Below are 20,037 nucleotides of genomic sequence, written 5' to 3'. Positions count from 1 at the left end.
GACCACAGCAATGACAACACTTGTCATTGCTGCCACAAGTGGTGGGAAAGTGTATTACAAGTGAGAAACAATATTTTAAGGCAATACCACAAAAAAATGCGATTTTACGTTGATCCATAATCATTAAAAAAAAATACAAATGCTTTGAGATAAACAATAATTGTGTGTTTTTTGTAGAGTTTTTATGACATTTTTCCAACATTTGGAATGAAATTCTTGACAGGTGTTATTTTATTTAGTGTTGTGTGAATATGACATGATGTTGCAAGGATGCCATCTTTGCTACCTGAGTGTATTTGCAGGCTGGAGGAGAATATTGGCTGAACGTCTGCAATTGACGGAGGAAACGTGACGTCAGGCTTTCATGCACGTCAGTAGAACGTTGAAACAGCTTCTGGAACAAATGCATCTTGTTTATAAAACGTCAAGTTGATGAGCCTCTTGTGACGCACAACCTGCACTCCCACAACAACCTTTGACAAAATGCATTCTGGGGCTCCAAATGTGGACGACAGCAGCAAAAAGATGTTTTTCTGCCAGCATTTTTATGTCAACACTGATCACAACTTTCACTCTGTCAAAGGAAAAAGGTCAATACAAATAATAAGAGGAAACTATCTTATCAAAGATCATCTATACGACAGCGCTGCTCTGCTCTTTTTAAGGATCCACTGCAAAAGAGGTAAACAAAGATCTTCTATTTGAAAGGAGCGCTGTGCCGTTTTTGAAATTCTGCTGCAAAAAAAGGCTAGTCAAGGATCCTTTATATGACAGGAGGATCACTTTGCTGATTTTACAAATACATTCGCTTCACTTTTTCCACAAGGTCTTATTCCAAAATGAAATGTAAAACTTTGTGTTTCTATATAAATATTATTAGGCTCAGGTCAGGCTGATTAGAAAAATAATGACTAATCAAGACATAAAAATACATTTACATACAATTATGTAAATAAACTAAATGATCAAAGAATCAGTTTCTTAAATACAAATGTCAATAAAAATTAAAGTGCACATGAAAATACAGATTCACCACTTTAGTCATAATTGTTGCGCTAAAAAAACTTCTAAATGACTTTAGTCCCAGACTTCTTCTGTTTGTGTGATGTTGTCATTACTGCCACAAGTGGTGTAAAAGTGTATTACACCTGAGTATTGCTGCTGAGAAACAATATATATTTGGGGGGGTCCACAAGTTGGGCTCTAGTTAAGAACAAGTGGGGCTCTAGTTAAGAACCACTGCTGTATATGACAGGAGGGTTTGACACTGGAACAGATAAATGGACTTGACATTGAAAGGAGTGGTGATGTTGGACAAATATCGGCTGAAGAAGAAAAAGTATTTGATGATCCCTGCGAGGAAATTCTTCATGGAAATGATTTCAACATTTGACGATGTTCACTCAGGAAATGTCTTTTGATTCCTCACGTCCTGCTTTGCGCTCGTAAGAAAATGTTGGCTTTTGTTCAAAAACAAAAATAAAACCTAATAAATAAATAAGTAAAAAGTCCTCTTCCTCTCCTTGTAAGTGGATTTGCAAACAAACGTCCGTCAAGCTGGGATTTGGTCCTGCATCTGCAGAGCAGCTCATCAGTCACCATGGCAACAGCAGCATCAGCATCCTATCACTGACTGACTCCAGCACACAGCTGCATGAGCCTCTCAGACACATCATGTGCTCTTGGAACTGCATGGATTATCTGAAATTATTGATTTGGAACGCAGCTTTACTTTCTCTTCACCATGAAATGTTCTTTCTTAACAACCTCCCTGGAAGATGATGGCTGCACCATCACTCAACCTCCTCTGGAAGATGATGGCTGCACCATCACTCTACCTCCCCTGGAAGATGATGGCTGCACCATCACTCAACCTCCTCTGGAAGATGATGGCTGCACCATCACTCTACCTCCCCTGGAAGATGATGGCTGCACCATCACTCTACCTCCCCTGGAAGATGATGGCTGCACCATCACTCAGGCAGCTGTCAGACGTTCTCCTGGCACACTGAAGGCCATCAAAGGATATTTTTTTGATGAAAGATGAAAAAGTAGCATTGAAGTGATGACTCCATCTAATGGAATTGGAACTTTATGATCATTTATCATCATCATTCTTTTCATGAAGTTTTCATTAGCTGCAAGTATATTGTTATTTTTACACCACTGCATTAATTAAAGGTTTGTGTACTTTTGGCACATTTTTATTGATAATCTTTCATTTAAAATGTGAACCCCAGAAAAAACTGAAGATTGTTTTTGTAAATGTTTGTAAATCATTCCAATGCTTCACTTGTAAAGTATTAGTTTAGAACGTACATGTTCTAATGAACCACTGCATCACTAATCCAAATACCAGAGGTGTGGACTCGAGTCACATGACTTGGACTCGAGTCAGACTCGAGTCATGAATTTGATGACTTTAGACTGGACTTGACAAAATGTAAAAAGACTTGCAACTCGACTTCGACTTTAACATCAATGACTTGTGACTTCACTTGGACTTGAGCCTTTTGAATTGACATGACTTGACATGACTTGCTACTTTCCCCAAAACCCAAAGATGAAAAAGTTATTCGGGAGCGCTCCGTATTTTTCATTGTGTACTTGTCTATCAGCGTTGCGTGTGTCAGCTGGTGTGCTCTCAGTACAACAGCCAATCAAATTAGATCTACTTTGTTTTCATCACACAGCATTCATCCAATCAAATTGCAGGACAACCAACGAAGAAGACATGTCCAAACCACACGCCAGTGAACAAAAAATGATACCTAAAATAATTTTGTTTGGCTATAAAAATTACGAGGTGGTCAACACAAAACGGTTTGCAGTATGCAACACATGCGGTTCCAAAATGACTGATGGAGAGGCAACAACTTCCAACTTCGTCCGGCATTTGAAGTTGCACAAAGAAGGGTAAGTTTTGAATGTAAGATAACGTTTATTGGCTAAGTAACGTGACTTTTATTTGCAGTGTAGTTAAATCAGTGGGGCTGTAAACTCACTGCTAACGTTAGAACGTTATTGCAAACACGGGAATCTGTTGCAGTTCACTACCTTATTCATACTTTTTGTTCAGTGATTTTTTTTTAAGCAGGGTTACGTTAGTCAATATATCACACGTAACGTTAGACGGCGGTCAGCAGCACCGCGTATTTTAGCCACCTAAAAAAAGACAAAAATAGTCAAATAAAGGTCAGTTCAAATGTATACTATATTATGAATATGTGTACCGTTTTAGCTAGCTTTCTGACATACTGTTGGTTGTTTACCTCAGTGGTCCCCAACCACCGGGCCGCGGCCCGGTACTGGTCCGTGGATCGATTGGTATCGGGCCGCACAAGAAATTTTTTTTTTCTTCTTTTTTTAATTAAATCAACATAAAAAACACAAGATACACTTACAAGTAGTGCACCAACCCAAAACAACTCTCTCCCCCCTTTTGTTCTGGGCATTGAACATGAAGACTCTTCCTTCACTGTTCCGAGTGGCCATGAGAGTCTTGGCAGTGCCTGCCTCCAGTGCTCCAGTGGAGCGAGTTTTCAGCCATGGTGGCATCATACTACGCCCCCATCGTGCACAAATGACTGACAGACTCTTGGCTAATTTGGTCTTTTGCAAATGCAATGCAGCATAGGGCCCTGACATATAAAAAGTACAACTTTTTTGTTATGTTCACGTATATGTCATGTTTTTTCAATGTTAACACTTTTGTACAAATAAGTACATTTGCACTTTATTTTTCAATGTGTTTGTTCTGTAAAGGAATGAGTTAATGTTTCAAATGACTGGTTAATAGTGCTATTATAAAGTGCAATGTCAGCACAATTTTCTTTCCTGCAATTTCAAATGCACTTGTTTTAATAAATAAGTACAGCGTTTGAAAAGCATACACAATCTGTGTTAATATATTAGTCTGTGGTTAAAAGGACTTGAAAGGACTTAGGACTTGACTTGAGACTTTCCAGTCTTGACTTTGGACTTGACTCGGGGCTTGCCTGTCTTGACTCGGGACTTGACTCGGACTTGAGGGCAAAGACTTGAGACTTACTTGTGACTTGCAAAACAATGACTTGGTCCCACCTCTGCCAAATACTCCAATGAACAATCCAACCAAGGCCTGTAAACGTTTGCTTAGTTACAATAATAATAATAATAATAAAAATCATAATAATAAATGTAACATTTGATCCCTAGAACATATCACAATATTTGTTTTACTTGCTTTTCTGTAGTTTATTTTATTTAATTTGTTATTTTATTTAATTTGTTTACATTGTCGTTATGTTGATAATTATTTGTAATTATGACATTCGTCATTATATTGATTATTATTACATATTTATATTTATTTTTCATTTCGCTGTATTTTATTTCTGTATTTGTTTTTCTTTTTATATTTACATGTATTTATTTTTATTTGTTTTGTCATTATGTTAAATATTATCACTATTATTGTTACATTTTATATGTATTTTTAATTCACCTACAAATTCAGTATTCCTACAAAATATGAAATCTAACCAAAGCACTGCAAGTATTTTTTTCATGTTGAGCTCTTTCAAAAAGATACATTTCATTCAGGCAAATGAATTGTCCAGTCATGGTATTAAAAGTGATGTGAACATGATGTGTCTATGGTACACTTATTAATGACAAAAAAAGTCTATCTTTCTGTGATTATCCATTCATCCATTTTCTACCGCTTGTCCCTTATGGGGATGTGGGGGGTGCTGGAGCATATCTCCAGAACATTCTTCCAAAGCCACCCAGCACATAAAAGCTCCTCCATGATTTTATAAGCATGCTGACAAAAAGACCAAATAATGTTTTTGCAGCTCCTGTGGAGAATAAGATGACAAAAAAAGGAAAAGAAAAACAGTGTGTGCGTCCATCTGGCATGACCAGCAGGAAACATGACGTCTCTCACAGGGAAGTAGTCTTTGTAGTAACAAATAGCTTTTCCCCAATCCTCTGCACACAATTACATGCTCAGTTCCATCACGCAGCCAACTGTGGAAATGTTTCTCACCTTCTCCCACTTCTCTACTCTTGGATTACACGCTTTGTGGCTCTCATCTGCTAAAGTGTAACAGTCACAATGTTAGAACACATTAAAGCCTTTCAGTGCTCATGATAGTCAAACACTACTATTAACTGTTAACTTTAACTTAACTATTACTTAGCCAGTAACATGATAGTCAAACACTACTATTACTTACTCAGTAACATGATAGTCATACACTACTATTACTTAGCCAGTAACATGATAGTCAAACACTACTATTACTTAGCCAGTAACATAATAGTCATACACTACTATTACTTAGCCAGTAACATGATAGTCAAATACTACTATTACTTAACCAGTAACATGATAGTCAAACACTACTATTACTTAGCCAGTAACATGATAGTCAAACACTACAATTACTTAGCCAGTAACATGATTTATTGACAGCAGGTGGCATTTCTGGACAATGTTTTGAATGTTAGCATGATAGCTAGCTGACTAGTTAGCTGGCTAATCTGCACGCTAGTTAGGCTGAGACATTTGCATGTGTTTATTTTTTATTTACCTCGTTTAGAGTTAAGGTTTACTAGCTAACTAGCTAGCAAACTCTGTTTTAGAAGTGACCTTTAACCTCTCTGACCGTGACCTCTTGCTAGCGAGATTGTTGGACAGCAGCTATCTGAAAGTTGAAGTTCATGTTTACAAGACCTACAGCTAGTTAGTAAGTGACTAACTCGCTTCAAACACCTGATCTCTCAGCTCCATTGCTAGTTTGCGAACTGCTTTTACTGCTAATATTTAGTCTTTATTTTTGCGCTTGAGAAACTTCTTTACTTTATCTGCACACGTCTTCTGCTAGTCTGATATCCTCATTACTGCCACATGTGGTGGAAAAGTGTATTACAAGTTTGCCGACAGACAGATATATTTTGGCGGCCCTCCAGGGGGCGCTCACGGCCCTACAGTTAAACACTGATCTAACTCATTAGATTATCCTGCTTACATGTATTTATGTTTTGAATGGAACACAATCCATACACAAATACATGAGGGTGCTTCTAAGTCGCACAAATTATCATCACACAATATAAAACAAAACACTAAATTATTTTAAAACAAACATATGTCAATTAAGTCACGTATTTCAGGTTTTACATCTACATCGGGTTACAGAAAATAGGTTTTACTCGAAAATGTCTACTTTTATGAATTATAATTGTTTTTGTTTCCCCAAAACGTTGACTTTTATTTGACATTTATATTTGTATGTTAATATTTATGCACAGTAAGAATAAATACATTAGCTGTTAGTCCAACGACATACACACTTATTTTGCTACAATGCCTTAAGTGAGTACTATTGCTTGAATATATTGATATAATGATGATGATAATAATAATAATAATAATAATAATAATAATAATATAATGATAATAATAATAATGATAATAATAATAATAATAATAATAATAATAATAATATAATGATAATAATAATAATAATAATAATAATATAATGATAATGATAATAATAATAATATAATGATAATAATAACAAAAATAATAATAATAATAATAATAATAATAATAATAATAATAATATAATGATAATGATATTAATAATATAATGATGATAATAATAATAATAATAATAATATAATGATAATAATAATAATAATAATAATAATAATAATAATAATAATAATAATAATAATATAATGATAATGATAATGATAATGATATTAATAATATAATGATGATGATAATAATAATAATAATAATAATAATAATAATAATAATATAATGATAATAATAATAATAATAATAATAATATTGATTGAGGATTAACGCAACTTTATTGAAGGCGGAACCTATGCGTAAGTACATTTCTTTTGACGGACAGAACCCCGGAAATGTTCATTGCATTTACTTTTAACATCAACCGTGCAATTACAGAGAGACTTTTGGACTTTAATCCGCATAAATATGACAATGATACGAGTAAAAAAGATAAATAATTAAAAGAAAGGGAATAATTAGCCGGGTTCCGGAAAAGTAAACGCTGCAGGTTAATGTTTCATGTCGGAACATTTCTTGGTCCGGACGGCCACACCGGAAGTACTCGCCACGTGGCCTAGTAAGAAAGAAGAGGAGAAATTTGCATCTTTTTGACTTTTCCTGCACGAATATTCTTGCAACAACTTGTCTCGGACAAATAACAAAGTAAGTCATTTTACAATCTACTGTACGAGAGTATTGTGCTTTGGTGAATGGAAACATGTTCGCTGTCGTTCAAAGCGTGACGATCTTAGCATGCTAGTTAGCTACAGCTAGCAGCTAGTTAGCTACAGCTAGTTAGCTACAGCTAGCATGTGTTTTTTAGGAAACAGTTCGTGTTAAATATTAAAGAGTTGAAGAGTCGATGTTAGCTGCTAAACTGACCATGTAGCAAACAATAACTGACTATATAGCAAACAATAACTGACTATGCATTAAACTGACTATGCAGCAAACAATAACTGACTATGTAGCGAACAATAACTGACTATGCAGCAAACAATAACTGACTATGCAGAAAATAACCGTTGATGTACTAAACTGACTATGTAGCAAACAATAACTGACTATGCACTAAACTGACTATGCAGCAAACAATAACTGACTATGTAGCAAACAATAGCTGACTATGCACTAAACTGACTATGCAGCAAACAATAACTGACTATGCACTAAATTGACTATGCAGCAAACAATAGCTGTCGATGCATTAAACTGACTATGTAGCAAACAATAACTGACTATGGAGCAAACAATAACTGACTATGCACTAAACTGACTATGCAGCAAACAATATCTGTCGATCCATTAAACTGACTATGTTGCAAACAATAACTGACTATGTAGCAAACAATAACTGACTATGCACTAAACTGACTATGCAGCAAACAATAGCTGTCGATGCATTAAACTGACTATGTAGCAAACAATAACTGTTGATGTACTAAACTGACTATGCAACAATAACTGACTGCAGAAAATAACTGTTGATGTACTAAACTGACAAACAATAACTGATAGCAAACAATAACTGACTATATAGCAAACAATAACTGACTATGCACTAAACTGACTTTGCAGCAAACAATAACTGACTATGCAGAAAATAACTGTTGATGTACTAAACTGACTATGTAGCAAACAATAACTGACTATGCACTAAACTGACTATGCAGCAAACAATAGCTGACTATGTAGCAAACAATAGCTGACTATGCACTAAACTGACTATGCAGCAAACAATAACTGACTATGCACTAAACTGACTATGCAGCAAACAATAACTGACTATGCAGCAAACAATAACTGACTATGCACTAAATTGACTATGCAGCAAACAATAGCTGTCGATGCATTAAACTGACTATGTAGCAAACAATAACTGACTATGTAGCAAACAATAACTGACTATGTAGCAAACAATAACTGACTATGCACTAAACTGACTATGCAGCAAACAATAGCTGTCGATGCATTAAACTGACTATGTAGCAAACAATAGCTGACTATGTAGCAAACAATAACTGTTGATGTACTAAACTGACTATGCAACAATAACTGACTGCATAAAATAACTGTTGATGTACTAAACTGACAAACAATAACTGATAGCAAACAATAACTGACTATGTAGCAAACAATAACTGACTATGCACTAAACTGACTATACAGCAAACAATAACTGTCGATGCATTAAACTGACTATGTAGCAAACAATAACTGACTATGCAGCAAACAATAACTATTGATGTACTAAACTGACTATGCAGTAAACAACTGACTATGTAGCAAATAAGTGACTATGTAGCAAACAATAACTGACTATGCACTAAACTGACTATGCAGCAAACAATAGCTGACTATGTAGCAAACAATAGCTGACTATGTAGCAAACAATAGCTGATTATGTAGCAAACAGTAGCTGACTATGTAGCAAACAATAGCTGACTATGTAGCAAACAATAACTGACTATATAGCAAACAATAACTGTGAAAGAGTACTAAGAAGTTGTTGTTGTGCTCCCAGAATGACGGACAGGTACAACATCCACAGCCAGCTGGAGCACCTGCAGTCCAAGTACATCGGCACAGGCCACGCAGACACCAGCAAGTGGGAGTGGCTGGTGAACCAGCACCGGGACTCTTACTGCTCCTACATGGGACACTTTGACCTGCTCAACTACTTCTCTGTGGCCGAGAACGAGAGCAAGGCTCGTGTCCGCTTCAACCTCATGGAGAAGATGCTGCAGCCCTGCGGACCTCCTCTGGACAAGCCTGACGACTCCTGAACATTCCATACCTGCTTGCTTTAATCACTGCACACCTGGGGCATTCTCCACCTGCTTAGGGTGAAAACCATCATCTTGCTCATTAAAACACCTTTTTCTACCTAACTAAATGTTATATATTTGACTTGTAATACATAAATAGTTACATTATATTGTTTTCATGTCTCCTGACATGTCCAACAAAGTTATAGCATAGCAGTTAACTAACACTTTTGTCCACTTTGTAGCACAATATACATCAATTAATTCCAATTCTTACTTTGTAGCACAATATACATAAATTAATTCCAAATCTTATTTTGTAACACAATTATACATCAATTAATTCCAAACAATTGTAAGGAATACTTGAAGTTCAGTCATAATGAGGTGACTAATATCTCATTTTCAATTAAATTCAAGATGAATTCTTTGTACTTTGTAAACACTTTTGTCTTAAAGTGGATCATATCAGTACATTTTTTGCTGAAATCATTTAATTCCACATAACTTGCTAAAGGTCTTAAGTGCATACTCATGTTTTAGATGAGATGTTCTATTTCTCTTCTCTTATTGAGAAGAATTGTTGCAGATTATCATTTGCTTTGAACGTCATTTTTGCAGATGCAGCAACTCATTGAATTTCACTCCAATGTTAGAATGATCGTATTCAACATGTTTCATTCTAACTCACCTCTTCAGTCGCATGGTTGCTGAGGAAAGTGTTGTTTTGTTCTGGAACATGTTTGTTTACACCTCATGTTGAATATTTGTATTTATCATCTAATATTACAACCTACTGTCAATATTATTTAGTTTGTATTTGACTTCTACTGTCACTGAATAGCATTTGTGGCCCTCAGCTTACTTTTTTATTGACCCAGGCACACTAAACACAACAAGTCTAATTATAAAACAATATAAACAAGTCTAATTATAAAACAATATAAACAAGTCTAATTATAAAACAACAATTTAAACAAGTCTAATTATAAAACAATTTAAACAAGTCTAATTATAAAACAATATAAACAAGTCTAATTACAAAACAATATAAACAAGTCTTAATTATAAAACAATTTAAACAAGTCTAATTATAAAACAATATAAACAAGTCTAATTATAAAACAACAATTTAAACAAGTCTAATTATAAAACCAATTTAAACAAGTCTAATTACAAAAACAATTTAAACAAGTCTAATTATAAAACAATATAAACAAGTCTAATTATAAAACAATATAAACAAGTCTAATTATAAAACAACAATTTAAACAAGTCTAATTATAAAACAACAATTTAAACAAGTCTAATTATAAAACAATATAAACAAGTCTAATTATAAAACAACAATTTAAACAAGTCTAATTATAAAACAATATAAACAAGTCTAATTATAAAACCAATTTAAACAAGTCTAATTACAAAAACAATGTAAACAAGTCTAATTATAAAACAATATAAACAAGTCTAATTATAAAACAACAATTTAAACAAGTCTAATTATAAAACAATTTAAACAAGTCTAATTATAAAAACAATTTAAACAAGTTTAATTATAAAACAATATAAACAAGTCTAATTATAAAACAACAATTTAAACAAGTCTAATTATAAAACAATTTAAACAAGTCTAATTACAAAACCAATTTAAACAAGTCTAATTACAAAAACAATTTAAACAAGTCTAATTATAAAACAATATAAACAAGTCTAATTATAAAACAATATAAACAAGTCTAATTATAAAACAACAATTTAAACAAGTCTAATTATAAAACAACAATTTAAACAAGTCTAATTATAAAACAACAATTTAAACAAGTCTAATTATAAAACCAATTTAAACAAGTCTAATTACAAAAACAATTTAAACAAGTCTAATTATAAAACAATATAAACAAGTCTAATTATAAAACAACAATTTAAACAAGTCTAATTATAAAACAATATAAACAAGTCTAATTATAAAACAATATAAACAAGTCTAATTATAAAAACAATTTAAACAAGTCTAATTATAAAACAATATAAACAAGTCTAATTATAAAACAACAATTTAAACAAGTCTAATTATAAAACAATATAAACAAGTCTAATTATAAAACAACAATTTAAACAAGTCTAATTATAAAACAACAATTTAAACAAGTCTAATTATAAAACCAATTTAAACAAGTCTAATTACAAAAACAATTTAAACAAGTCTAATTATAAAACAATATAAACAAGTCTAATTATAAAACAATATAAACAAGTCTAATTATAAAACAACAATTTAAACAAGTCTAATTATAAAACAACAATTTAAACAAGTCTAATTATAAAACAACAATTTAAACAAGTCTAATTATAAAACCAATTTAAACAAGTCTAATTACAAAAACAATTTAAACAAGTCTAATTATAAAACAATATAAACAAGTCTAATTATAAAACAACAATTTAAACAAGTCTAATTATAAAACAATATAAACAAGTCTAATTATAAAACAATATAAACAAGTCTAATTATAAAAACAATTTAAACAAGTCTAATTATAAAACAATATAAACAAGTCTAATTATAAAACAACAATTTAAACAAGTCTAATTATAAAACAACAATTTAAACAAGTCTAATTATAAAACAACAATTTAAACAAGTCTAATTATAAAACCAATTTAAACAAGTCTAATTACAAAAACAATTTAAACAAGTCTAATTATAAAACAATATAAACAAGTCTAATTATAAAACAACAATTTAAACAAGTCTAATTATAAAACAATATAAACAAGTCTAATTATAAAACAATATAAACAAGTCTAATTATAAAAACAATTTAAACAAGTCTAATTATAAAACAATATAAACAAGTCTAATTATAAAACAACAATTTAAACAAGTCTAATTATAAAACAATATAAACAAGTCTAATTATAAAACAATTTAAACAAGTCTAATTATAAAACAATATAAACAAGTCTAATTATAAAACAATATAAACAAGTCTAATTATAAAACAATATAAATAAGTCTAATTATAAAACAATATAAACAAGTCTAATTATAAAACAATATAAATAAGTCTAATTATAAAACAATATAAACAAGTCTAATTATAAAACAATATAAACAAGTCTAATTATAAAACAACAATTTAAACAAGTCTAATTATAAAACAATTTAAACAAGTCTAATTATAAAACAAGTCTAATAAAACAACAAGTGTAATTGTAAAGTCATTTTATATACAACACTGCCACTGATTGACTTTGTCATCTTTTTAATGAAGTGTTAGATGATCCACAGAAGGTTTCTCAGTGGAAAAGGTTTGACTAACAAAACCAACATTTCATTTGGACTGTGACTGAGTGGAAACACTCCAGTGAATGAGATCCAGAACTAACAGAGGGAGATAAACACCTGGATGCAGGTCAAATCTCACCTGTCTTTAGAAAACAGAAAAGTGCTGGCTGGAAGGTTCAGTGTTAAATAATAAAAGTGCCAATTAACTATATTAATCATGCTACTTTGTAGAGCATACTTGCCGACCTTGAGACCTCCGATTTCGGGGGGTGGGGGCGTGGTTAAGAGGGGAGGAGTTTATTTACAGCTAGAATTCACCAAGTCAAGTAATTCATATATATATATATATATATATATATATATATATATATATATATATATATATATATCTACATCCTGAAAATATGCAAACAAAACTGTGTTTAGATAATTGATACTTCAAACTTGCATAAATAAATATTAAGGAATATAACATAACTTGGCTTCTGAGAGCTTCAAAATGTAATGAATAAAATGCTAAAGTTGTTGATAAACAAGCAATTATTTTAATAATGAAATATGGTCATTTTAAATGAATTATTATGATCATTTAAAATTAATTATTTCAAATATGTTTATTTTAATGTATAATTCTATGGCTGGATGTAATAAGGAGTCAGAAAAAATACAAATAAAAATACAATTAATTTGGATGTTTTTAGCAAAATATAGTAAAAATGTATTTAGTTTTTTTTTTTTAAATTAATAAATATATTTATTTTTAGGTAAGATAAACATAATACAATTTATCTTTAGTCTGGATGATTTAGTTCTTGTCACCCTGTTGTCCTCCCGTCTCTTCCCCGGGGATGGCTCCATGAGCTGGGCAACGCCTGGAGATGCCCTACGTCAACAACACGGTCGGCAGCCCGTCGGTGCGCAGCTCGTACATCTCCACCCTCTACTTCACCCTCAGTAGCAACGTGTGCGCCAACACGGACGTTGAGAAGATCTTCTCCATCTGCACCATGCTCATCAGCGGTATGTTGGACGCCTTGTCTGGAATAACGTGATCGGGCAGGCACGCTGTTTATATTGTGGGAAAGCGGACGTGAAAAAAGGCTGTCCTCACTCAGGTCCGCCTCCAGCTCCGGCTGAAAATCGGGAGATTTTCGGGAGAAAATTTGTCCCGGGAGGTTTTCAGGAGAGGCGCTGAATTTCGGGAGTCTCCCGGAAAATTTGTGAGTGTTGGCAAGTATGTGGTGGAGTAACATCCTTGTATTTGTCAAGTGAATCTCCTCATTAAATTTAGCTTCTTCCTACTCCTTTTCGGACAAATGCAGAAGTGATTCGTGACAACTTTGGACAAAAAGTTGTCAACACTGAGTTCTTCCCACATAAAGTTAGGACCCTGAACGCCTCACTGTTGACCTTGTTATTAGCAAGCTAGCTATCATGCTAACATGCAAAACATTGTCCATTTTGGATTCTTTGATGAACATTGAATTGATTTGATCATCAAATAGATGTCAATTCTAAATAAATCAATAAAAGGCTGTGCAAGATATAAAAGTCTGAATATAATGAAAAGTAACCATAAGAGAAGAAATGATAAAAGCCTTCCTGCCATCTTGTTGTAAAAGAGTGAAGAATAGACAAATATCACATTTCATAGTTAAGACAAATGACAGCAAAGACAGACATCATATTTAAACATATTTACAACTATTTCACATAGTCATTAAGGGGTATTGTGTGTAGAATTTTGAGGACAAAGATGGATGAATTCCATTTAGTAAAAAGGCTGTAAAATAAAATGCTGTCAATATTTTTATTGACATAAATTGTGTTTGTTGATCATGTTGTGGAGACGAGAAAGAAGAACGTGTGGCGTCCACCTGATGGGACTTTGTTTACCACACGCTGATGTGATGATGATGGTGACTCATGTGCTGAGTCACCATCATCTTCTTCATCATCATCATCATCCTCCACATGTCTCTTCACGGGGCAAGTCCTCACCATCTGTCCTCACAGCAACACACACACACACACACACACACACACACACACACACACACACACACACACACACACACACACACACACACACACACACACACACACACACACACACACACACACACACACACACACACTTCCTTCTTTAAAGACCCAACCCTGGTGTAGATCTCAGCTTTCGGTGACATAATGCCAGCTGCTGTCATGAGTAACCTGCAGGTAGAACCTCATCCCAGCAGATACAACCTCTTCACAGCAAGTAGAACCTCATCACAGCAGCTAGAATCTCTTCACAGCAAGTAGAACCTCATCACAGAAGGTGGAACCTCTTCACAGCAGGTGGACGCTCATCACAGCAGGTAGAACCTCATCACAGAAGGTGGAACCTCTTCACAGCAGGTGGAACCTCATCACAGCAGGTGGAACCTCTTCACAGCAGACAAAACCTCTTCACAGCAGATAGAACCTCATCACAGCAGGTGGAACTTCATCACAGCAGGTGGACGCTCATCACAGCAGGTGGAACCTTATCACAGCAGGTGGAACTTCATCACAGCAGGTGGAACCTCATCACAGCAGGTGGAACCTCATCACAGCAGGTGGAACCTCTTCACAGCAGATAGAACCTCATCACAGAAGGTGGACGCTCATCACAGCAGGTGGAACCGCTTCACAGCAGATAGAACCTCATCACAGCAGGTGGAACCTCTTCACAGCAGATAGAACCTCATCACAGCAGGTGGATGCTCATCACAGCAGGTGGAACCGCTTCACAGCAGATAGAACCTCATCACAGCAGGTGGAACCTCATCACAGCAGGTGGAACCTCATCACAGCAGGTGGAACCTCTTCACAGCAGATAGAACCTCATCACAGCAGGTGGATCCTCTTCACAGCAGATAGAACCTCAGCACAGCAGTTAGAACCTCATCACACATGTTGGAGCTTCATTGCCAGAGAAAACTTCTTTTCGGCCTGTCTTTACTTCTAAAGTTCTTTTCAGTTTGAAGCATGAGATTGTTTGGTTTCTTCTCCACACTGAGGCCCTCCAGTGCCTCCAAAGACTGTCCCCCAATGACTGTCCCACGAGGACTGTCCCCCCCAAAGACTGTCCCCCGATGTCTGTCCCATGAGGACTGTCCCCCCCAAAGACTGTCCCGCGAGGACTGTCCCCCCCAAAGACTGTCCCTCGATGTCTGTCCCCCGAGGACTGTCCCCCAATGTCTGTCCTGCGAGGACTGTCCCCCAATGACTGTCCCATGAGGACTGTCCCCCCCAAAGACTGTCCCTCAATGTCCCCCCCCCCCCAAAGACTGACCCCCGATGTCTGTCCCGCGAGGACTGTCCCCCGATGTCTGTCCCCCAATTACTGTCCCATGAGGACTGTCCCCCCCAAAGACTGTCCCTCAATGTCCCCCCCCCCCCCAAAGACTGACCCCCGATGTCTGTCCCGCGAGGACTGTCCCCCCGATGTCTGTCCCCCAATTACTGTCCCATGAGGACTGTCCCCCCCAAAGACTGTCCCCCAATGACTGTCTCATGAGGACTGTCCCCCCAAAGACTGTCCCTCGATGTCTGTCTCCCCCAAAGACCGACCCCCGATGTCTGTCCCGCGAGGACTGTCGCCCCCAAAGACTGTCCCTCAATGTCTGTCCCCCCCAAAGACTGACCCCCGATGTCTGTCCCGCGAGGACTGTCCCCCGATGTCTGTCCCCCAATTACTGTCCCATGAGGACTGTCCCCCCCCAAAGACTGTCCCTCGATGTCTGTCCCCCCCAAAGACTGACCCCTAAGGACTGTCCCATGAGGACTGTCCCCCCCCAAAGACTGTCCCCCGATGTCTGTCTTGCGAGGACTGTCCCCCCCAAAGACTGTCCCTCGATGTCTGTCCCCCGAGGACTGTCCCCCCAAAGACTGTCCCCCAATGACTGTCCCATGAGGACTGTCCCCCCCCAAAGACTGTCCCTTGATGTCTGTCTTGCGAGGACTGTCCCCCCCAAAGACTGTCCCTCGATGTCTGTCCCCCGAGGACTGTCCCCCCCAAAGACTGTCCCCCAATGACTGTCCCATGAGGACTGTCCCCCCCCAAAGACTGCCCCCCAATGACTGTCCCATGAGGACTGTCCCCCCCCAAAGACTGTCCCCCGATGTCTGTCTTGCGAGGACTGTCCCCCCCAAAGACTGTCCCTCGATGTCTGTCCCCCGAGGACTGACCCCCCCAAAGACTGTCCCTCAAGGACTGTCCCATGAGGACTGTCCCCCCCCAAAGACTGTCCCCCCCCAAAGACTGGCCCCCGATGTCTGTCTTGCGAGGACTGTCCCCCCCAAAGACTGTCCCTCGATGTCTGTCCCCCGAGGACTGACCCCCCCCAAAGACTGTCCCTCAAGGACTGTCCCATGAGGACTGTCCCCCCCCAAAGACTGTCCCCCGATGTCTGTCTTGCGAGGACTGTCCCCCCCAAAGACTGTCCCTCGATGTCTGTCCCCCGAGGACTGACCCCCCCAAAGACTGTCCCCCAAGGACTGTCCCATGAGGACTGTCCCCCCCAAAGACTGTCCCCCGATGTCTGTCTTGCGAGGACTGTCCCCCCCAAAGACTGTCCCTCGATGTCTGTCCCCCGAGGACTGTCCCCCAATGACTGTCCCATGAGGACTGTCCCCCCCCAAAGACTGTCCCTTGATGTCTGTCTTGCGAGGACTGTCCCCCCCAAAGACTGTCCCTCGATGTCTGTCCCCCGAGGACTGTCCCCCCCAAAGACTGTCCCCCAATGACTGTCCCATGAGGACTGTCCCCCCCCAAAGACTGTCCCCCGATGTCTGTCTTGCGAGGACTGTCCCCCCCAAAGACTGTCCCTCGATGTCTGTCTTGCGAGGACTGTCCCCCCCAAAGACTGTCCCTCGATGTCTGTCCCCCGAGGACTGACCCCCCCAAAGACTGTCCCTCAAGGACTGTCCCATGAGGACTGTCCCCCCCAAAGACTGTCCCCCGATGTCTGTCTTGCGAGGACTGTCCCCCCCAAAGACTGTCCCTCGATGTCTGTCCCCCGAGGACTGACCCCCCCAAAGACTGTCCCTCAAGGACTGTCCCATGAGGACTGTCCCCCCCCAAAGACTGTCCCCCGATGTCTGTCTTGCGAGGACTGTCCCCCCCAAAGACTGTCCCTCGATGTCTGTCCCCCGAGGACTGACCCCCCCAAAGACTGTCCCCCAAGGACTGTCCCATGAGGACTGTCCCCCGATGTCTGTCTTGCGAGGACTGTCCCCCCCAAAGACTGTCCCTCGATGTCTGTCCCCCGAGGACTGTCCCCCAATGACTGTCCCATGAGGACTGTCCCCCCCCAAAGACTGTCCCTTGATGTCTGTCTTGCGAGGACTGTCCCCCCCAAAGACTGTCCCTCGATGTCTGTCCCCCGAGGACTGTCCCCCCCAAAGACTGTCCCCCAATGACTGTCCCATGAGGACTGTCCCCCCCCAAAGACTGTCCCCCGATGTCTGTCTTGCGAGGACTGTCCCCCCCAAAGACTGTCCCTCGATGTCTGTCCCCCGAGGACTGACCCCCCCAAAGACTTTCCCCCAATGACTGTTCCATGAGGACTGTCCCTCAAAGACTGTCCCTTGATGTCTGTCCCCCGAGGACTGGCCCCCAAAGACTGTCCCATGAGGACTGTCCCCCCCAAAGACTGTCCCCCGATGTCTGTCTTGCGAGGACTGTCCCCCCCAAAGACTGTCCCTCGATGTCTGTCCCCCGAGGACTGACCCCCCCAAAGACTGTCCCTCAAGGACTGTCCCATGAGGACTGTCCCCCCCCAAAGACTGTCCCCCGATGTCTGTCTTGCGAGGACTGTCCCCCCCAAAGACTGTCCCTCGATGTCTGTCCCCCGAGGACTGACCCCCCCAAAGACTGTCCCCCAAGGACTGTCCCATGAGGACTGTCCCCCGATGTCTGTCTTGCGAGGACTGTCCCCCCCAAAGACTGTCCCTCGATGTCTGTCCCCCGAGGACTGTCCCCCAATGACTGTCCCATGAGGACTGTCCCCCCCCAAAGACTGTCCCTTGATGTCTGTCTTGCGAGGACTGTCCCCCCCAAAGACTGTCCCTCGATGTCTGTCCCCCGAGGACTGTCCCCCCCAAAGACTGTCCCCCAATGACTGTCCCATGAGGACTGTCCCCCCCCAAAGACTGTCCCCCGATGTCTGTCTTGCGAGGACTGTCCCCCCCAAAGACTGTCCCTCGATGTCTGTCCCCCGAGGACTGACCCCCCCAAAGACTTTCCCCCAATGACTGTTCCATGAGGACTGTCCCTCAAAGACTGTCCCTCAAAGACTGTCCCTTGATGTCTGTCCCCCAAAGACTGTCCCATGAGGACTGTTCCCTCCAAAGGCTGTCCCTCGATGTCTGTCCCCCGAGGACTGACCCCCCCCCAAAGACTGGCCCCCAAAGACTGTCCCATGAGGACTGTCCCCCCCAAAGGCTGTCCCTCGATGTCTGTCCCCCAATGCCTTCAGTGCCACTGAAATGAGTTGATGTTTCCTGCTCATTTCTCCAGCATTGACAACATCTTGGCTAACGCTAATCTCAGCTAACGAGTTTTTAATGGCCATTAAAAGCTGAAACTAACGAGGTTGACCTTTGACCATGAAGGAAGTGAGTGAGAGGACCAGAGTGATGTTCTCAGTAGTTCTTCTTTCGTTCCACAAGTAGTTGTCATGTAGGAGGGAAGATGTTCCAGGAACATTCAAGGATGGACTCAACTACAACTGACAATTTCTTAAACACCTCAAATATTCTCTTGGTTCTTCTTAGTCCTTCTTGGTCCTTCTTAGTCCTTCTTAGTCTTCTTAGTCCTTCTTAGTCTCACAGCTTTCAACCAGTCAATGTTAAGACTTTGAAGGCTTTTTAAGGCCATATTGAAAATATTTTAAGACCACATGGGTTAGTCTACTCTATAAAGTATTTACAACCTTACTAGTGTTCACTTCATCTACAAACCCCGTTTCCATATGAGTTGGGAAATTGTGTTAGATGTAAATATAAACGGAATACAATGATTTGCAAATCCTTTTCAAGCCATATTCAGTTGAATATGCTACAAAGACAACATATTTGATGTTCAAACTCATAAACATTTTTTTTTTTTTTGCAAATAATCATTAACTTTAGAATTTGATGGCAGCAACACGTGACAAAGAAGTTGGGAAAGGTGGCAATAAATACTGATAAAGTTGAGGAATGCTCATCAAACACTTATTTGGAACATCCCACAGGTGTGCAGGCTAATTGGGAACAGGTGGGTGCCATGATTGGGTATAAAAGTAGATTCCATGAAATGCTCAGTCATTCACAAACAAGGATGGGGCGAGGGTCACCACTTTGTCAACAAGTGCGTGAGCAAATTGTTGAACAGT

General features: G+C 38.7%; 1 protein-coding gene across 3 annotated transcripts; it reads left to right on the top strand.

The window, feature by feature from the left end:
• Window positions 1-7,069: 7,069 nt before the first annotated feature.
• sf3b5 (splicing factor 3b, subunit 5) lies at window positions 7,070-9,470 on the top strand. 3 transcript variants are annotated; one of them, XM_061976365.2, is made up of 3 exons: window positions 7,070-7,237; window positions 9,099-9,371; window positions 9,412-9,470. In XM_061976365.2, the coding sequence occupies exon 2, from the start codon at window positions 9,100-9,102 to the stop codon at window positions 9,358-9,360; it is 261 nt and encodes an 86-aa protein (XP_061832349.1). In that variant the 5' UTR covers window positions 7,070-7,237; window position 9,099; the 3' UTR covers window positions 9,361-9,371; window positions 9,412-9,470. The 3 variants fall into 3 exon arrangements, with proteins under 3 accessions (XP_061832349.1, XP_061832289.1, XP_061832206.1); XM_061976305.2 differs by having other exon boundaries at window positions 9,099-9,378; XM_061976222.2 differs by having other exon boundaries at window positions 9,099-9,470.
• The last annotated feature ends 10,567 nt before the right edge of the window (window positions 9,471-20,037 follow it).

The sequence above is a fragment of the Nerophis lumbriciformis genome, linkage group LG02 (assembly GCF_033978685.3).
Source record: "Nerophis lumbriciformis linkage group LG02, RoL_Nlum_v2.1, whole genome shotgun sequence".
NCBI lineage: Eukaryota > Metazoa > Chordata > Actinopteri > Syngnathiformes > Syngnathidae > Nerophis > Nerophis lumbriciformis.
Note: the sequence above shows the minus strand (reverse complement) of the source record. Positions and strands in the feature narration are given on the sequence as shown.

Bases quoted from the DNA above. Each gene is read 5' to 3' on its own strand.
- sf3b5 (XM_061976365.2), top strand. From the start codon at position 9,100: ATGACGGACAGGTACAACATCCACAGCCAGCTGGAGCACCTGCAGTCC.